Source organism: Danio rerio, chromosome 18 (genome assembly GCF_049306965.1).
Source record: "Danio rerio strain Tuebingen ecotype United States chromosome 18, GRCz12tu, whole genome shotgun sequence".
Classification (NCBI taxonomy): Eukaryota; Metazoa; Chordata; class Actinopteri; order Cypriniformes; family Danionidae; genus Danio; species Danio rerio.
This window is the reverse complement of record NC_133193.1, coordinates 19,273,154-19,293,504: the sequence shown is the minus strand read 5'-3', so window position 1 is coordinate 19,293,504 and position 20,351 is coordinate 19,273,154. Positions and strand designations below refer to the sequence as shown.

Below are 20,351 nucleotides of genomic sequence, written 5' to 3'. Positions count from 1 at the left end.
CGCCTCTGGTACGCAGGGACTGCATACGCGTCAGGCCAACTATTACATCTTCCTCTCTCTCTCTCTCGTACCTCCTCCACTTCCATTTGTCTCTCTTTGTCCTCTTCTACTGTAATTACCATAGTGTCGCCAAGGTAGGACCGCGTGCTTCACTCTAAAGGATAACTTAAAGTAATTGTATAACTGTGCGTGTATGTGTGCAACAGAACTATCATAAGTGTGAAGAAGTCCCACAGCAGTGGATGGAAAATAATCTCTGAATGTTGTGCTTTCTGCCAGCTTTCTCTCCCACACATTTTGAGTCCTGAACAGTCCCGTTTCCCAGGTTTGGTCAGCTGAGTCATCCGCCGCAGGGGTGTTGACCTTGCAGGCCGGTGTCACAGGAAACCAAGTCGCAGGGCTTGCTGACTTGACTGCGACTTCACCCTGTATCTGTTGATCCGCAGTGTTTGCTACAGCTGTAGCATTTAACACTCACCATTTCTGTCACTAGCTAAAGAACTGTTTTGGTTTCACAGCTGCTTTTTATAGACACGGTTTCAAAACCTGATGAGCCGCCTTACTGCCTTCCAATCCAAGACATCAAGCTAACAATAACAGAAACTCAACCAGGCCTTAGACAGGAACTTCTGCTTCTTTGATTCGTATAGAAGCACTCATCACGTAGAACGCTCTACACATTCTACTGTCCAGATTTGATCAGTGAATATTACAGTTCTGAAATTTTCACACTGGTAAATAAACTTGTGACAACACTGAGGAAGACAACACTGAAGCATTTGTTAATTTTCATATAATTTGTGTCAGGGGGTTATCAAGGGTCTGCTATCAATATGTGCTAGGTTTTCACAATACTGGAATTTGATACCAATCGATAATAAATTTTTTAAAAAAATGTCTGTTTCCCGCTAATATTTGTTCTTAAACAGCTCTGATTTGCCAATGTGTTACGTGCTCAACAGAAATGACTGTGATTGGCCGTGAAGGTCATCAGTTCACCAAACTCACCACTGTTTACGGAGTGTAACCACTGACTTAAAAGTTTTAAGCTGCGATTCATTAGCGCATCGCTTATATGTCAGCTTATAGACAAACCAGCTGATCGACGTGATTTTGAAATGCTCCAGTGTCCCTGTATCTGTGTTTACAAATACAGTAAGTTCGGTAAACTAATGACCTTTACGGCCAATCAGTTTTTTCTGTTAAGCATGTGAACACAATGGCAAATTAGCGGTGTTTAAGAATTTGCTCAGTAGCGCTCAAATGTTAGCGGGAAATGGACGTTTTTAAAACTTCAGTAAAGATTAGTAGCAAATTCCAGTATCGTAAAAACACTAATATGTGTCAGACAGCAATGGCTTTTGAATGCACACTTTGTGTATAAAGAGCAACTGCATGTTGACAGAATAAGCACAAGTAGTGTGTAACGGCGTGTTGTTGAACACTGAGTAAATGGAGAACCACAGCTAAACTAATTTATCCCAAATTTAAAGGGTGTGAATCTCTTGTTTAGAACAGGCTTTAGTTTGGAACGTGTCTCAATTGATTTTGGAATAGTTTGTGACACTCATTCACTCATTCATTCTACTCGGTCTGTCTTTTTCTCTCTGATGGTAAATGATCAATTTCAAGGTGACCCTGGCTGAATTACGGTGAGTGTTTTGTGCGTGCGGGCGGGCAGGCGGCTGCAGCCTGGACCCAGTAATTAACACCAGCGCCTAATGAAGTCCAGCTGCTCACCGCGCAGACTGAGAGGCTGCCAAAAACCAGGAGAGCCCCTGTCAGCCAGCCTCATCCTCCTCACTCGCTCTCACTCACTTCCGAAGGTCAACCTCCCTCATCAGCACCCGGTCAGTTCATCTCTCTCTCTCTCTCTTTCTCCCTCTGCATCTATCCCTCCTGTAACATCTCGGTACCAAGAAGGGAGGGAAAAGCACTGATCATGCATTCCTCTCATCTCATCCCTTGTTCCTTGCCAAATCTCCCCCATTTTCACTCTGTCCCATGGATCCCTCCCCCATTTCGCCCATCCACTGCATCCCTTGATTTTTTATGATGTCCAATGATCTTCTTCTACCCTCACTCATTCTCTTAATCTCCAAAACAGTTTGCCATCTAAAATTGTTCTACAAGTTCAAGGTGAAGTATTTGGTGAGGCTGAATAACCAATGAGGTCACAGCATGATAAAAATGAGCCAATCAGAGAGCTGTCACCATCCTGCACTTCTGGATAAATACACATATAAAAAGTATTTACAAAATATACACATGAAAACAGCCTTGTGCATTTATTTTATCCTTCACCTGATCAGCAGAACCTAGGGATGTACTTTATTAAAATTTAGTCTGCTAAAATCTTATTTAAAAATTTTACAGTTTTATTGAAGTAACATTGTTACTTGAGCGTTAGATGATTGTAAATACATATATCTAATATTTTATATACAATATTTTGTTGTAAATGAGTGGGACACAGGTGTGGCACTTTGGCGCAGTGAGTAGCACTGTTGCCTCAGAGCAAGATCACCAGCTGAGTCAGTTGACATTTCTGTGTGGAGTTTGCATGTTCTGACCGTGTTTGCATGGGTTTCCTTAACAATCCAAAGACATGCGCTATAGGTGATTTGGGTAAGCTAAACTATCTGTAGTGTATGAGTGTATATCCTAGTCCTCCAGGTTGAGGGTTGAGCGTTGGGCTAACGGCCCACCATGTAAAAATTTTAAGTTACAAAACACCAACATGGTGCGGCTAAAATATCAACTTCAATATAAACGCCCCGAGAGTAAGTAGATGTATATTTTATTTTTATTGCTCTGACACGTTTTCAGTGATATTGTTATCGAATATTAAAATCTCTGTTATTAATATATTGTGCAACTCCAGTTTACACAATTTATAGATAACATGTTTCCTCAATGAATCGCATGACTTGACGGATCTGTAGACCAAATTAAGTGAGGAAAGTTGGTAGTTAAATCAAAAAACTTACAAGCAATACACCACTAATTAATAAAATGAATGTCAAATGCAACTCAAAGTATGAATCATAAACACAGAATTCCTCTGAACAGAGTTATACATACAACAAAACAAGGAGACAGACAAACAGCAGAGGCATGTTAGAGGCATACCCACAGGGTAAAAGTGAAGATTTAGAATGAATCCTAAAAGAAACCTAACAAGGGATAGGTCTATCTTAGATCTACTGTGTCCCACACCCTCTGTTTTTTTTATCTACAAGTTACACCTCTGAATTCCCTTCTGGATTCATCCTTCCTGCCTTCCATCTCTTCTCCCACTCTGACTCCTATTCCGGATCAAAGCCAGGGTTCCTGTCATACAGGCACCTCTCAGTGCTCCTCAGAGAGCGGCCTTTGAAGAGTCCGACCCCAGGTGGCCCTTTCTCCCACACACGGGCTCCAGTGCATACACACACTCTAAGGGGCCTACACCTGTCTCTCTGGGACCTCCGCCTCCACCCTTCCATCGAAAGTGTGCCTTCCCCTGATTCCTGTGTATCTCGCATAGAGCACTGACGAGCTGTGACATCCGCTTATTCCTTCCTCCCACACACACACACATATACTCACACACTGAGCTGAAGTGCAGAGGCAAGATCACACCAGACGGCAGATGTTAATTATCAGTCAGAATTTAGGGGCATTATTTGCAGTTTACCTGGCATCGCTGTATTACCTGCACTGCTCTGCTGTTCTGACGTCAACTAGACAAACCCTGGGTCGACTTGGGTTAATAGGAAACTATACCCTGACTTAATCCCTTTGATGCTAAAATTCACACACCTTGACATCTGCACACCTCAAGCGCTTCCTCTAAGGGAGATTTCCTCAAAGGAAGAGCTAAATTCAGAAAAAAAAGAACTGTAGATTTTAAGTTACTTAATTACTATGAATGGGGACTGGAGCTTTCAAGCTTCAAAAAGAATCCAAAAGAGTTATAAAAAGGCCCAAACGACTCATTTCAAGTCTCTACGTTTCAAGTCTTCTAAAACCATGATTGGGTTCTGAGAAAAATAAAGGCCCTGTCCCAAATGATAGACTTTATGCGAACTTGGTGTCTAGTGGCTGTACAATGGCAATCGTTAATGCATGTCTGTTTAAGTCCAGGAGACTGTGGAGTTTCTATGTTATTTTTCTTTGTGCTCTCAATACTCACTTCAGTCCACACTGAGCTCCACAGTGGGCATTTACCCAAGAGTTAAAACAACATCATGTCATCAAATGGGGACCCCTGAGGCCTTAGGTCCTGTGACAGGACTTAAACAATTTAGACCCAAATAAATCTAATCCATGAATAATAGTAATCAACCAATTAACTAAAAAGATCCAACTCAAAACAGTGAATATTTCACAGAAATATACACTCACCAGCCACTTTATTAGGTACACCTGTCTGACTGCTCACACATTTCTAATCAGCCAATCACATGGCAGCAACTCAATGCATTTAAGCGTGTAAACGTGGTCAAGTCAATCTGCTGCAGTTCATACGAGCATCAGAATATGGGAAAAAAGGTGATTTAAGTGACTTTGAACATGGCATGATTGTTGGTGCCAGACAGGCTGGCCTGAGTATTTCAGAAACTGCTGAACTAGTGGTATTTTCACTCACAACCTCCTCTATGGTTTACAGAGAATGGTTCAAAAAGAGAAAATACCAAGTGAGTGTAGTTATTAGAATTAGCAATATATACTGAGTTACTTTTACACTTAAAATCCATTAGTCCATTTACTGCAACTGCTTGGAAAAGGACATCCAGCACATTATTTAAAAATTGGAAGACATTTGGCTAAACTAAAGTCTGACCACTCCGTCCTCAACGTCTCCCCCTCATCATGCATCTATTGCGTAACGTCACGTGCACATAAGTCCTCTCCGCCAGCTACGACAGATGCCACTGTCACTCGAGAAAATAAATTCAGAATACTTAACGAATTAAGTGAGGAGCAAATTGCGGCTGGCCCCCTTTCATTATGCACAGATAGGCAGGCAGCTTGTTTGTCTTTTTAACAATTACCGCACGGCATGGAGAAGGGAGGGTTGGGAGGCTGACGAGCTCCTGATATTGCTGCTCCTTCCCCTCCACGGCAGCTGGCTGAGACACACCTGGACGGATCTGGGACGGTGGGGAAGAGAAGGGGGGAAACGGGGCAGCTGCACCTCTACCAGATCTACCTGAAAAAGATGCTAACATACCAGCAGACTCAATGAGATCTAGCAACTTCCAGTGTCAAAGATTATGACGTATGAGTACACTTGATTGCCTAAGTACACCCGATCCTCCACTTTTCCTCCACTTCCTCCACTTTCTCCCACATATGTGATTTTGCCACATTGGCCGCAAGTGTACCTCATTTTCCATTCTGTTCCCACACCTTTTGGAGGAGGCTCCCCCTGAGTAGTTCTCTTATAGATCTCCAAACAGCTTGTAATTACCTTTAATAAACAGCATAAGAAGCAAATCAAGCGCAAACGTGGCAAAATGAGCTCTCAGGGGGATCAGACATCACTCAGCCTTGCAAACAAACATTTCGGCAAAACATTGCTGCCTCACTCTCTTTTCAACATGACATTCTCTGTGGGGGCTGGAAGAGAGGTTTGAGGAGAGTGAAGGAATGAAATCTATGATGTTTGGTCATGGAGCAGGTTGGGGTCATGTTCAACCCAGTTTTGATTTCACAGCATGTTTAAGCTTGAATGTGAATCCGTATACATATCTGTATACAACAGAGATGCACAATGTGGGAGTACCAAATGACAATTTGTTTTAAATTAAAAGGTTTATATATGTTTTTATTTTCTGCTTTTCAATTCATTTTTACCTATATCTATATTAAGTTGCTTGATTATGGGAAAAATCATAATCACATTTATTTTGGTCATAATTGTAATCACGATTATTGAAAACGATTACAGTTGAAAAAATTTTCAAAATTATTAGCCCCCCTGTGAATTTTTTTTTATCAGAAATATTTCCCAAATGATGTCTAAGAGATTCATTTATTTTGGCTAGAATAAAAGCAAGTGTAAATATTTTGAAAACTTTTTTAAAGTCAATTTTATTAGCCCCCTAAAGCAATATTTTATTTTGATTGTCTGCAGAAGAAACTACTGTTATACAATGACTTCCTTAATTAATCTACACATTAATAAACACAGTAGAATAAATATATGAAACAAACTGTGCAACAAGCATCTTCACTGTAAAAAAAACCTTTATTATAGCTACAAATGTTTGATTAATGATACAAAAAGAAAATATTGCACACTGTCACTTTAAGAGCAGTACGGTTCTGACTTATGGTTTCACTTTAAAATGTCTTTTGATTCTCAACTCGTTTGTTTATTACATAAATGAGGGTAAATATTAATAATCACTAAACAACGCGTTTTGTGCATGTATTTCACGATTAAAGCACTCACATTAAGATGACTTTAGATGTGTTTGCTCTGCTCGTCTCTAAGGCTGAGCGCATACACACAACAGCTTTTTTGCGATTTTATAAACATGATTGATTCGAATCTACATTAATGAATGATGCGAATCCCGTGCTGCCGATGTTACATTACAGTACATGCTTTTAGTAATGTTCACGTGAAACTGAGCTTTGCAGAGCAACAAATGTGTTCAACTGGAAAGGGGGCGGTGTATGATGCAATAATCGTTTTATCTCGATTGATGTTTTTTCACAATCGCTAAAAGTCAAAATAGAAATTGAAACTGAATTTTCGATTAATTGCACAGCCCTAATCTATATTATAATTAAAAAGAAAAAATCCTAAAGAATTTTTGTTGTTGTTCCAAAAAATATTTCAAATCTCTACTTTTAAAGCAATATACAAATTTTATTCAGCATGCATTAGTGTAAACAATCATTTAAGTCAGACAGGTCTGGTAACATTTTTTGATATTTCTGCTGAGAATTTAGTAAACAATCTGCGGATTTATGCTGAATTATTTTTGAAGTATTGTAACTAAAAACTTAATATATGAAAGAAAAAGATAATACATTTTTAACTGTTATTTAATGTTTACAATGCAAATCCATCTAGATCCACTTATTTAGTAAACAAAGCAAGTCTCTTATATAATAAATCTAAATAAATATAAGAAAATATTAATTTACAAACTGTATTGCAAATGAATCAAATTGAAACTTTCATATTAGTCAATAATATTACTGAAATTAATTTAAAAACTCAATAAATCTAAATTTACACAAGTAAATAAAGACACTCAATGACAGGCTAAAAATCTGCAGATTTCTGCACGCACAGATTCCATGTGAACCAATCATTAACTTCTAATTCATTTAAATGTTTTTCTTTCTTTTAACATTCTATTAATCGAAATACTCTCAAGAAATTATCCTGCTTTACATAATAAAACAAAGAATTCTTTGTTTTCAATAATATAATATAATAAGATATAATATAATATAATATAATATAACATAATATAATATAACTAAGTCAAGACATACAGTTTAATGGTACAAACAGGGTCATCAGAACCGTGATGTAAAGCAACTAAATACTTAATCTGAAATAAATATTGATTTCATATTATTGACTAATATGATGCACACAAAACCAACATAGCTATAAATGAAATGAATAACAAAGGGTTTGACATTCAATTATTTAGTTTACCAGACAAAAATAGTTGCCCGCATAATGACCAATCAGTATCAACTATTGCAGAGACCTGTGTAGTAAAAGCCTAACATATGCAGATGTGTATGCATTTAACAGTGCACGTGTGCTGCATTAATCTGGTCAAGCTCAACTCCCTCATCCTTCTCTCTCCCTCTCTCCATTCACCTCTAGCAGCGCACCCTCCATCATCCCCCCTCAAACACTACCCGGCCCCTCTGAGGTTCCGCCTGGCTAGCTCCAGGTGGTCTATGATGTGCATGAGGGGCTGTCATCTGTTCCCATGCTCACGTACTTGCCACATGGGCTGCAGTAGAGAGCGCCACACCATTAACAAGCCATAAAAACCAACCCAACCCTTTTAAAACATCAGAACACTGAGGAATAGCTGCTCTCACCAAAGCCACTCAACCTAACATCGGCTCAGCGCGCACAATAGAGACATCAGGGGCTGGATAACAGGGAGTGACATGCAATGTGAAGGAATGATGATTTCTTTTGCTCCGTGACTACAGAACGGAGGGTTGGAGTATGAATGTACACACACACACACACACACACACACACACACACACACACACACACACATACAGCGTGGCCCTAGGCTAGACACTGGCTTGCTCGCATACAGGCACTCAGTGAAGTGAACCCTCATCCACATTATCTACATCCATTGACTTCTAAAGCTTCTTGTGTGCTGCCTCATTAAGTCTGCGCTGACACAGAGAGACCGTGCCAGGTCTCCTTTAGTAGCCAGCCTCCGTGTATGTGTATGTGTGTGTGTGCATGTGTCCAAGAGTGTCTCTCTCTCTCAAAATAAAGGAAATGCATTGCTCAAAAGCTCAACAGCAACACATTCAATCCCACAACGCTTCACCCCAGACTAAAGGAAAGCTCAACCTGTGTGACGGCTTGCATACATGAACAGATTTTCGACAAATAATAGCTGTGATGTGACAAGACGAAGATTCAGATATGGAAAAGCGCACCCACAGTTGAGACAAGAAGACTATTATGACATCACAGAGAACACCCTGGGGTTAAACGGCAAGCATCTATGTGGTGTTGCCTAGACAACACATGTGTGACTCGTGCTCCAGGCGTCAGAATCACTGAGATGAATAACTAAGAATCAGCGGTTACATTAGCGATACTCTCTGGAGAGTAACCTCATTCAGGTGTATGTGCGTTCATGCCCCTGGCCCAGCCCCATGCACAAATAACCACTATGGCAATGTGGCGTGTGGGTGTGTGTGTGTATTTATGTGCGTAAACTGGCAGAAGGAATGAGGTATGGAAATCAAATGACATGGCAACATAACTAAGGTTTTTAAAGAGGTCATATTATGGCATCATATTCTGTGTTCAATTTAAATTTCCAATTTAGTGCCTGACTCTTTGCATGTCAAATTTAACTACGTAAAGCAGAATTAAAATGAAAAGAATGAAAAAAAGAAATAAAAAGTAAAAATATGAAGGCCATCCTAGCACTGTTCCAACATATTTAACCTTGTAGTGCTTAATCATGTAGTGCACTCACAGAGTTAACTTATTGAAATGAGAACTGCAAAAATCTAACTTGGCAAAAAAACAGGTAGTGACAACTGCATTCACAAGACCCTAAGCAGTGTGCATAACTGAATTAAAGAACTATGGTGGAATTAAACATACTTCAGAGTAGGGCTGCACGATTCTGGTTAAAATGAGAATTACAATTTTTTTTGCCTAAAATCAAGATCACGATTTTGTAGATTTTTAAAATAAAACAATTATTTTTATTGATTATTTTATTATTATTATTTTTATTTCTCAAACATATGGTAAAACAAAAATAATAATATTAGGCCTATGTGTAGGTCTACTGTTGGTTAAAATGCTCAATTTTGTATAGACTTGGAAAGACTTTTAAGATGTCCTGGTAGTAAAGTGATGACATGAGAATACAATTATTCATAATTCTAAAGTTAAATTATTTTGTTTTAGACATATGCTTGTCATTTGTCATTGAGAACATAATTAGACCATTTTTCCACTGGTAAAATGAAACATTTGTCATTACCAGGTTCCCTCTTGCATTATATTTAAAAAAAAATAGGCTAGAGTTATACTGACCCAGCAAACATTTATTTTCATGCACAACACTGTGTGTTAACTATGAAAAAAAAATAAAACATATTAAACGCTTGTCGTAATCATAACTCTAAAATGCGTTATAATTATTTAGATGTGCACACTGTCAGTTTCACTTTTCACTGCCGAATGCGGCTCATTTCACGGCTGCCGTCACACTTTCAGTTCTGTTTGCAACAAACTGAAAGTTATTTGCAACTTTATTACCTGTTATTCAAAGCCTATGCAGGTTCTGTTCACTAAAGTAGACATCATTGGCATGCGGTGTCCTCTCATTAGTAAACAAGCAGTGCGTCAGCTCATGTGTGATTTTTCCTTCTGCGAATACGTCATTACATGGACAGAAATTATATTTTTGGGTGAATTATACTTTATGCTGTAAATACAGTATGTGACACTTTTAACACCATTTGGAGGTGTCCATGTTGCTGAGCAACATATATAAAACAATGGGAAGTGCAACCGCCTTTATGCTTCTCGCCTGACCGTGAAAATGTAGAAAAGCTGGATTAAGATCATGTGCAATCGTGCAGCCCTATTTCAGAGGTGACCTTCTTCTGTATGCATAGTGCAAGAAACCACAGCAATCAAGGGATGTTTGGGCCATATAAACTGTATTGCTTAAGCTAAAAGATGCTTAATAAATGTTACTTATAATAAGAGGACATGGCAACATTTCAAGATTGCACTGTGTGAAGCTGTTTTCAAACCAAAAATAATAATAATAAAAAAATAAAAAAATAAAAACACAACACCTCGGCCGGTAGTTGATTTAGTTGGAATCTACAATTATAATGTACTGTAATGTTACTTGGACAAGGCATTACTTATTCAAAAATGTTGCTGTCTTGAGATTTTACAGTGTGTACATGTTGTGTGTGTACGTGTTTTGTGGCAGCCTTGAGTTTATACTTGATGGATCTAAAGATACCAGTTTTAAAATGCTACATTAAAAATCTCTGAAAAAATTTAATTCCAAGATCTTTCCATTTGAGATATCATAATACACCAAGACCACACACATTTTCAGTGCAACAACTCCTATTCTGTAATAAGAACAAAGTAGGATATATAGGCTACTTATACTGCAGTATGAATGGACTACTGTACACCACCATAAAAATAACATTCTATTAATCCACTTGGCACATTATTAACAACAAGTGAAACATGTGGGGAAAATGTTCCCTAAAAATTACTATTTTAATCCTATCTAAAATGAAAAAAAGGAATGAGCCTCTTGTGTTCGAGCCACATTGTATTTCTTATGCGGCAAAAACGACCTGATCAATTCTGAGGGTCAAAAGAAGTATGGAAAATGAGCATGAACTACATTATCGGGACCTGACAGATAATAAGTAAATGAAAAATGGAGAAAAAAAAGATGGCATGACCCCTTTTTATGACCAACCATGCACTGTTCTCTACTATAGCCCTGCTTCTTCTACTCAAGCAGTGAGAGATGTATGTGTGCTTGAGGGGAGGGGGGGTCATTCATTCAGGTAATCTAGCTAGAAATGGAGAGAGATAAGGGGGAACAAACCTTGCAGCTGGGCGGGCTCTCCTACAGGCCATCCGACAGGCAGGGAGGGTGGAAAGAGAAGGCAGGGTGACAGTTAGTCAGCAGCTCTATGATCACATGAGGGTTAGATGGTGGTAGAGGGGTCAGACATGGGGGTCATGGCTCACTCATGGTGACGTATGGAGGGAGACTGGGCTGCCATGGTTTTGCATGTGTAAAATTTTTCAAAATACACTATAATCTAGAAAAAAATGGCCATTGGTAAGGGGAGAGTTCCCTCAAAATTGAAAACTTTTGTATTCGTTTACTCACCCTCATGTCATTCCCAACCAGTCAAAATAATCACTTCAACATATAGCCATTTTAACTGCATAGCACCCATTTATTGCTGGATCATATTTGTGTTCCTCAGAAGAAAAAAAACGTCCTCGGAAGTTACAACTAACCACTAGACTGGTGCCACAAAATCTCCCCCTTGGGCCATTTTTCTGGATGTATTTGCATCGTTGCTAGGAATTCTGAAGTGACAAGGCAGCCGGCATTAATATTCAACAAAATCTAAAATGTAACGGTGTAGGATATTCAACTGAACAAAAACACAGGCTAAATCACCTATGGTAGCCTGTAGAGCTATTTCATTGAAATAGAGAAAAGAACACAATGCTGCAGATAAAGGCAACAGGTCAAAGTTTCTATCTTTAGGCTTCTGTAAGTGTACAGTATATTTTGTACCACTTGTATTGTACGGCATGCATTTTCCCAACATATACTTAAATAATTGGTAGCTTAGGGTTACACCCTACAAAGAAGTAGATGCTAATTTGGTTCCTCTAAGTCAGTTCCTCAAACTTGGTCCTGAAGGGTCCTGCTGAATTTAGCTCCAACTTGCTTCAAAACACCTGCCAGAAAATTTCTAGTATATCTAATAGGAGCTTGATTAGCTGGTTCAGGTGTGTTTGATTAGGGTTGGAGCTAAACGCTCCAGGACCCTCCAGGAATGAGTTTGGACACCCCTGCTCCAAGTGTCCTATACCTATAACAGAAATCCGTTCTATCTCCTGTGATTTGAATGAACAGAAAAGTGAACACATCATTTTATGCATTGGGTACAGATTCTTAGAGATAAGTCTTATATTTAATACAAGATGTGACTTCGACTAATTTTTTGTTGGATGTTGCTGATAATAATTTGAACAGTGTAACAAACAGGAGGTTGTTTAACTTTCTTACCTATGCTACCCATACGAAATATTTCTTAAATGGATTTCTGATGATAATAATAAGTAATATTTGATCTTATGTCACTGATACTTTTTATCGGAACTGGACTCCTTTCCTTGAGTTTGTAGGTCCCAAGATTTCAATTACACTTTTGAAAAACCTTAGATCACTATTAACTAATTATTATTATTGCTTTGTGTATTTTTATGTCTTCTTTTTGATCTTCATTATGTGCTGTGATGTTGAGAAATGTGTTGATTGTAATCTGTGGTCATTGTTCTGTTGTTGTGTTTTGTTAAAATAAAGGCAAAAAAGAAAAGAAAAGAAAGGTGAACACTTCTGCCAATATTTTAGGAAATTAAAGTTCCTGCAGCACAAACATCCTATTGTCCAAGGTTTTGACCAACTACATTTTCAGTTTTTAAAATCCTTGAATACTTGTTCATAATTTGATGAAATGAGCAAACTAACAAGTGATAGTTCACCCAAAAATGAACTTACTTTTATACATTTCTTTCTTAGAATATCAATTTTTGACTACAAAAAATTAAAGGCAAACTGGTTTGAAATAAAACTGTATACAGATTTTGTTTTTCAATGTTTAAATCCAGTTTGAAACAACATGTGGATGAGCAAAAAAGGACAGAAACTTTTAGAAGAATTCTGTTATCATTTACACTCCCACATATTCACTCTAAACCTGTATGATTTCCTTGTTAACTAAAGGCAACATAATACTGATGGCAGTTTTGGTTTTATACAAAGTTGTTACAATGGATGTCAATGGGAACTGATAAGGTTTAGCTGCCACCATTCTTTAAAATATCTTTAATGTATCACCAATAAAAGTAAGTGATGCAAGATTGGGATAATATAGCTGGGCACAAAGGATGACACCATTTTTGAGTGAACTATTCCTTCACATTCAAGGTACAAGTGTAGGCCTGACAGACAAGACCCTGAAAAAGTAAAACATTGAGAGAGAGAGAGAGAGGCCCCGTTTACACTAATGCGTTTTAGTTTGAAAACGCATAAGTTTTGCTACGGTTACGCCATCCGTCCACACTACGCCGGAGTTCTCGAGCGCCGAAAACGGAGCGTTTCGAAAACGCTAGAGAGGCCGTTTTCATTCTGAAACGCTGCTGCTCCGTCTCAGTATGGATGATGGAAAACGGAGACATCTGAAAACGGAGGCGGGGCTGCAGACGTTCGCCTCTCTGATTGGGGCTTTTCCTGAATATTAAGTAGCCTAACACGCACAGTTCAGTCCTGCTTTCTCTCTGTGTAAGTTCAGACTTCGCAAATTTGATCAAGGCTGCAGTCTCTTCTTCTCAGTTTGATATGGTAAACAGACTATACTGAGGACACGGGTAAATCTTCAAAGAGAACAGTGCACTTTATAACTTCATTCACATCACACTGGCTTCGTTGTTTCACTTTCTCAACAATAAAATGTAAACATGATTTAAGGAACTGCCTATTTTCATTTTAATATTAGCAACTTAGACAGCAGACATGTTGAGGCGTCGTGCTGCACATATAAGCGTCATCTTCACTGTGTGGATATTTATAACAAAACGGAGCCGATAACTGCCTCCTTTCAATTTCAGTGAAAATACGAAACATACCCTCTCTTTTGCTGAATATCAGTTTTAATAATCGATAATGGCCATTATAAAAGTATAACATACAATAAGTTTATACATTATATGAAATAAAGGCAAGCGATCAGTCAATATACAGAATGTACGTGCTTACATTAATCATTAACTTATCTTTGCTCTCAGCCAAAACACGTTACCTGAGAACAAGTAATAGATTCCAATGCCCAAAGTCAGGGAATATGTCATTAGATAAAGACAACAAGATAAATGAAATATCCCGTTTAATAAATATAGTGATATTAGATCCAGCGGGAGATGCTTGATGAGAAGTCCGACTAGCAGAGCTCTCATCTGGGTATATGGGCTGCAGCGCTTGCCCGAGAGTGTGAGTGTGGTCACGTGATGTGCGTTTTCAGCGTTTTGGTGTGGACGGAGAGCAGTTCAGAAACGCTGGGTGAAACGCGAGTGTGGACGCGGATAGTTTTTATTCTAAAACGCCGTTTTAAAACTAAAACGCACTAGTGTAAACGGGGCCAGAGAGAGAGAGAGAGAGAGAGAGAGAGAGAGAGAGAGAGAGAGAGGAAGGCAGTACAGGAGAGAGGAGCAAGAGAGAATCAGGGTTGGACGGAGGGGGGTGAAGAGGCTGACTACAGCTCAATCCAGTAATAAAGGCAGATGAAAGGGAGGTTAAACACAATATGCTAATTGAAATGTGTTGGCTGATTAAGGGCGATTGAGAGGAGAGTGGACGTGCTGTGAGTTCTGTACGCCGGTGATTAGTGCAACATTAGTGTCTGCATGCTTTTCCTTGCGACGTGCCCAAATGGACGGATGGAGATAGAGGTGTTGGGGGGAAGGGAGAGGTGAAATGAGTATAGCCTCCTTCTGCTTGCCCTCTCCTACTGTTCCTATACTTTATACCCAACATGAAAAGCACAGAAAAACACAGAAAACTTGTCAAGCCCCAAGGACTGCATTGAGGCCCGAAAAACAAACCAGACTATGTGCGTCTAGCCTGCCTAGCAAAACACAAACATTATAAAACATCACACCTTATCACAAGGAGTGTCAAGAACGTGTCAAGGAGGACGTGTGGAATACTAGGCCGAGCTCCTCGTTGTATTGTCTGAGAGGCCTTGTGTTTTGTGTCGGCTTGTTTGCTACTCAAGCTTATTTTCCTCTCTCTTGTCTTGCTTATCTGTCAGTCTGTCTGTATTTTTAATACTATTATTTTTCGCTGCACAATCTTTTGTGTGTGGAGGTCTCTCAGGAGCACAGAGGATTTTTTTTTATTATTATTCTGCAGGCTTTATTGTTTTTCACCACGCAGCTGTAGACCCACGGGGTGCCCCCTGCAGGTGTGAGAGTGTGCATGAACGTATATGCGTGCGTGATTTCGAGTGTTTGCTCTCAGGAGCATGCGCTTGCGTCGGCTCTCCCCCTGCCAGCAGGGCGCGCCGCTGTGCAGAGGTGATCATCAAGGGGTGCTGTGCTAAATGAAGACTAAAATTAAAAGCAATGCACTGAGATGCCTGTGACTACACGGGCACGTCCCCGAGAGGGTGGCCCGACAGTGGGACACGACATCTTTTTGCCCTCAAACTAACAGCCTGGCTCAGAGGGGTTCTGTTATTTTAATATGAATATAAACTCACTGAGCTGGATCGAGCTCCCTTTCTCATTTTCATCTGCATTCCTGGCATTTGAGGAACAATTCAAAATGGCGTCTTTTTTCTGCTTACACTGTCAAGGAGTAATTTGAAGACTTTTTGCATTATTAAACATATGCTGTAGAGAGTGAAATTAAATTTTATGATACATCACATGCATCAGTGCACATGCTGACCACTGTAGTCACACACTTAATAGAGTGATGTAATGTTGTTTTTAAAGAATAATATTTTCAATAATCACACACACATTGTATATTTTAAAATAGAAATCAGACATTATCTCACACTTTAAAGCTTAACTTTTTTATGACATTTAAAAATATGCATATAATTTATAATATTGCGGGCAAAACGGTGAGTAGCACAAGCAGCTCACAGCAAGAAGGTCGCTGGTTTGATCCCAGGTGGGATCAGTTGGCATTTCTGCGTGGAGTTTGCATGTTCTCCCCTTGTTTGTGTGGGTTTCCTCTGGGTGCTCTGGTTTCCACCACAATCCAAAGCCATGCGCTATAGCAGGGGTGTCAAACTCAATTTCTGGAGGGCCGAAGCCCTGCACAGTTTAGTTCCAACCCTGCTCCAACACACTTACCTGTAGGTTTCAAACAAGCCTGAAAGACTCAATTAGTTTGATCAGGTGTGTTTAATTAGGGTTGGAACTAAACTGTGCAGAGCTGCGGCCCTTTTGGAACTGAGTTTGACACCTGTGCGCTATAGGTAAATTGAATAAGCTAAATTGTTTGTAGTGTATGTATGAGAATGCAAGAGTGTATGTGTGTTTCCTAGTGTTGGGTTGTGGCTGGAAGGGCATCTGCTGCAATAAAACATGTGTTGGATAACTTGGCGGTTCATTCTGCTGTGGCGACCCCTGATTAATAAAGGGACTAAGCTGAAAGGAAAATGAAAGAATGAATGAATTTTGTTACTGCTTTGCAAGATCTGTAACTCTTTTCAATTTCATACAGACAATTTTTTTAAAATATACAACATAGTTGTTACAAATGGTGATCTGAATAAAATAGAACATCGACACACATTCAATATTCATCAGACGGCTTAGGTATCTTTGTGTCACACCACTAGTCACACACCTAAACGAAACAACACACAACAATTCTCAGCTCTATTCCTTCATTCTTCACTTCAGTCCAGTCAGCTTGTCACGTCTTACACAGGTCTTCGTGTGGGGTGTATTGTAGTTTCTTTCTCCTCACAGGGGAAATGAGAGGGTTTACACTGACTCTCATAATATTAAGTGTGTGTTTTCAGATGAGGTGTGAAAATGTTATTGTCAAGATTCTGTTTCCATCATAAGATAAAAAAATGTATTCCCACATACATTATTAAAATGTGTCAAATTAAACTACAAACATTTTAAAAAGTCTGACCTTTAATTTGAGGTCATAAAATTGGCATGTATATTAGTTATAAAAAAGCATGTTTTAATCAATATATTGTACATAGCACTGGACTAATGTGTGCTGTAAACATATCAATGCATAATTTATCTGTTTTGGAATGTGCATTAATGTTACTAATTATATAAAAAATGAAAAAAAATCTCAAACAGATCAATGGAACGTATCCACTTTATAGGTTAAAAGAGTAACGAGTCAATGGGATCAGACAAAGCTAAAAACGAAGCTGAACAGACTATCACTGCAACATGAAACTAATGATAATGCAGTATAAAAAAAAAACACACACAGTAAATAAAAGTCTGCATGACCCTGTGCAGTCTGGAGCCGTTGGTTGTTTGATGAAATCAGGGCAGCGCTAATGAAATTCATTTTTCCCGTACACACGGATTGCCGCCTCCGTGCTAAGGAAAATCGTTACGCGGTCTCTCCGCACAGAGACAAACGTCTACATTAAATAATCACACGGCTTCAATCAACAGGCAGGGAAAAATAAACCCACATTCCTCCAGGCTCACCGCCTCCTGGAGAACGGAGCTCTGATCGCATTCGCCTGCCTCACCAGTCGGATTAATTAAAACACTAGGCTTTTTCCACCCCTCCCATCTCGGTGTAATCAAGCTCTTTTGCAGCAAACCGCAACAGCCCGAAATCTTTATCGATTCCCTCACCAATGCTCAATGCCACTTACATGCAAACACGGGCGCCCAAGATTTGAAACGACACCAACATAATCTAAACCTAAATTAAAGATCAAGTCACAAAACCTCAAGGTGCCATAACCACCTGAAGCATGCCTTAGGAAGCCTTCAGGTGTGTAAAATGAATGTTAAAAGTGTGTGTGGTGTGTGTGTTTTTTTAGCAATTTGTGGGAGGAAAGTCTCTCGTGATTGGCGCACGTTTCTCTTGGGCTGCTGGTGGAGCAAAGTGACGGTACAGAAAATGACACAGGCAGTGTGTTCGCGCAGTGGTGGGGCGCTCGCAGGAAGGACACGAGAGAAAAGGGGAGAGGAGAGGAAAAGAGAGGAGCAGATGTTGCAAGTTTGAGGAGGTAAACTGATTGAGATGAGGTGTCACCTCAGTCTACTGGTGACTGTGAGCGCGCGAGAGAGAGGAGGGGGACGGAGCTGGAAAGAGTGAGAGGAAGGGGGATGTGGGAGTCTAGGTGAGGTATGATCGCACCTCTGCAAAAAGGTAGGACAACTGAAAGGGGAAGCGAGTGTTTGCTTGACAGAATGCGTCTGTCTGTGTATGCAAGCTCTTATCATACGTGTCAGTCATTTACATATAAGAGCAGGTATATACGGGAAGATATGCACAAGGGGTTTCACGTCAACTTCATTCACATCTCTAACATATACGCAACAGCCATGCTCACACATACATACACACACACATACACATACACACACACACACACACATGCTTTTGGCAGTGCAGCAAGCATGAATATGCATAGTGAAAGCAGTGATGAAACACGGAAGGCGGAGAGATCAAATTTGTGTGAATTCCACAGCTGCCAAACGGTGAGCAAAAAGCACAAAGCTAAATTCTTCTATTTAACACGGCAGGAGAAGAACATGTAGCCTGCTAAATGTTCCCTCAATTAGTAAGTTCAAGCCTAACAATTAGCAATAATTAAATATATGTCACAGTGAAAAGGCATCAACTGCATTTGCAGTCAAAATAAAGCTAATTCAGTAATGGCTTGATCGTGGCATGATCAATCACAAAACACAAATAATATATAAATGAGGCTGTCCACAAAATGACATTTGGAAATTGTGAGATAAACTTGTAAGTAAGGACAATTCTTAAAATATAGAAAATGTTACTGCTTGAATATTCATAAATTCATTTGTACTTAGGAAACATGCTTGAATCGACCAACTATTTCTCACTAAATCTGACTGATACTTTAAAAATTTGGCTTGCCATGATTGTTTGTACAGTGGCTTTAAATCTACAGTGGTGTAAAGCAGTGTTTCTCAACCGTGTTCCTTGAGGACCACTAGCTCTGCACACTTTCCATGTCTCCTTAATCACAAACACACCTGATTCAGATCATCAGCTCATTAGCAGAGACTGAAAGACCTGTAATGGGTGTGACAGACAAAGGAGGCATCCAAAACATGCAGTGTTGGTGGGCCTTCTGGAACGTGGTTGAGAAACACTGGTGTAAAGTAACAAATTACAAATACTCAAAAAATTACTTTAATTGAGTAGTTTTTTCTCAGAAATTATAATTTATTAAGGAGTTTAAAAAAATGTGTATTTTTACTTTACATTGAGTACATTTGTAGTGCTGTATTATTTTCCACTATTTTTCTTCAACTTCAACTCACTACTTTATTATTTCCTGTCTATGGGGATTAGAAATATCAGTCCTGTGATTCCTGTTCAATCAAATTGCACAGAGAAAGTAAATCGCCCCTTTCAATTCATGCTTATTTATTTTGGAAACTCTGATATCCAATTAAGTAAATCTGAAAAATACTTACTTGATATTTTAATAATCACAGCCAAAAAAGTAATTACAAGACACTGGTTAATTCTTGAATCCCCAACAACCCAAGAATGGCTAGAAATAGTATATAACATTTATTTGATGGAAAAAATGACATTCTTCTTTCGACTTCAAATTAATGCATTTAGAAATCTCTGGTCAAAGTGGACTGAATACATTAGATTGCTCCATCCAATCTTTGTAGAAATATAAAAACATTACTATCTAATTCTCATCCAAAAAAAAAACTAACATTTTTTCATTTTACAACCTACAGAACTCCCCCTCTCAATCCTCTCTTTAGATTAGGAATTTACAGTTGATATTAACCTATAACTGAGTAAATAAAGAGTTGACCCTCTCTGACCTATGTATGTTTAGTAATGACATTTTTTAATTTACCATTTTATTGTTACTGTTATTTTCATATATTTTATTTTATGAAACTTTTTTATAATTTTATTGTGTTCTGTTACTGTAGTTTGTAAAAAAGAAAAAAATGTTTAGCAATGGAAAAAATATACACTCTCTTAGTTAAAATCATTGTACTGTATTTATTGCTACAATACATAAAAATAAAAATAAAAAATAAGAAAGTAAAT

The 20,351-nt window shown here is 38.8% G+C and overlaps 1 protein-coding gene across 28 annotated transcripts in view; it reads right to left on the bottom strand.

Moving 5' to 3' along the window:
* Positions 1–20,351, bottom strand: part of znf423 (zinc finger protein 423) — a 218,887-nt gene that overhangs the window by 86,736 nt on the left and 111,800 nt on the right. For 12 of the 28 annotated variants that reach the window (XM_073929352.1, XM_073929356.1, XM_073929354.1 and 9 more), the window contains one exon: positions 11,352–11,372. The exons of the other annotated variants lie outside the window; for them this stretch is intronic. In XM_073929352.1, the coding sequence (XP_073785453.1) occupies positions 11,352–11,372 (21 nt within the window). The remainder of the gene's footprint in view (positions 1–11,351; positions 11,373–20,351) is intronic. 28 annotated transcript variants of the gene reach the window in all.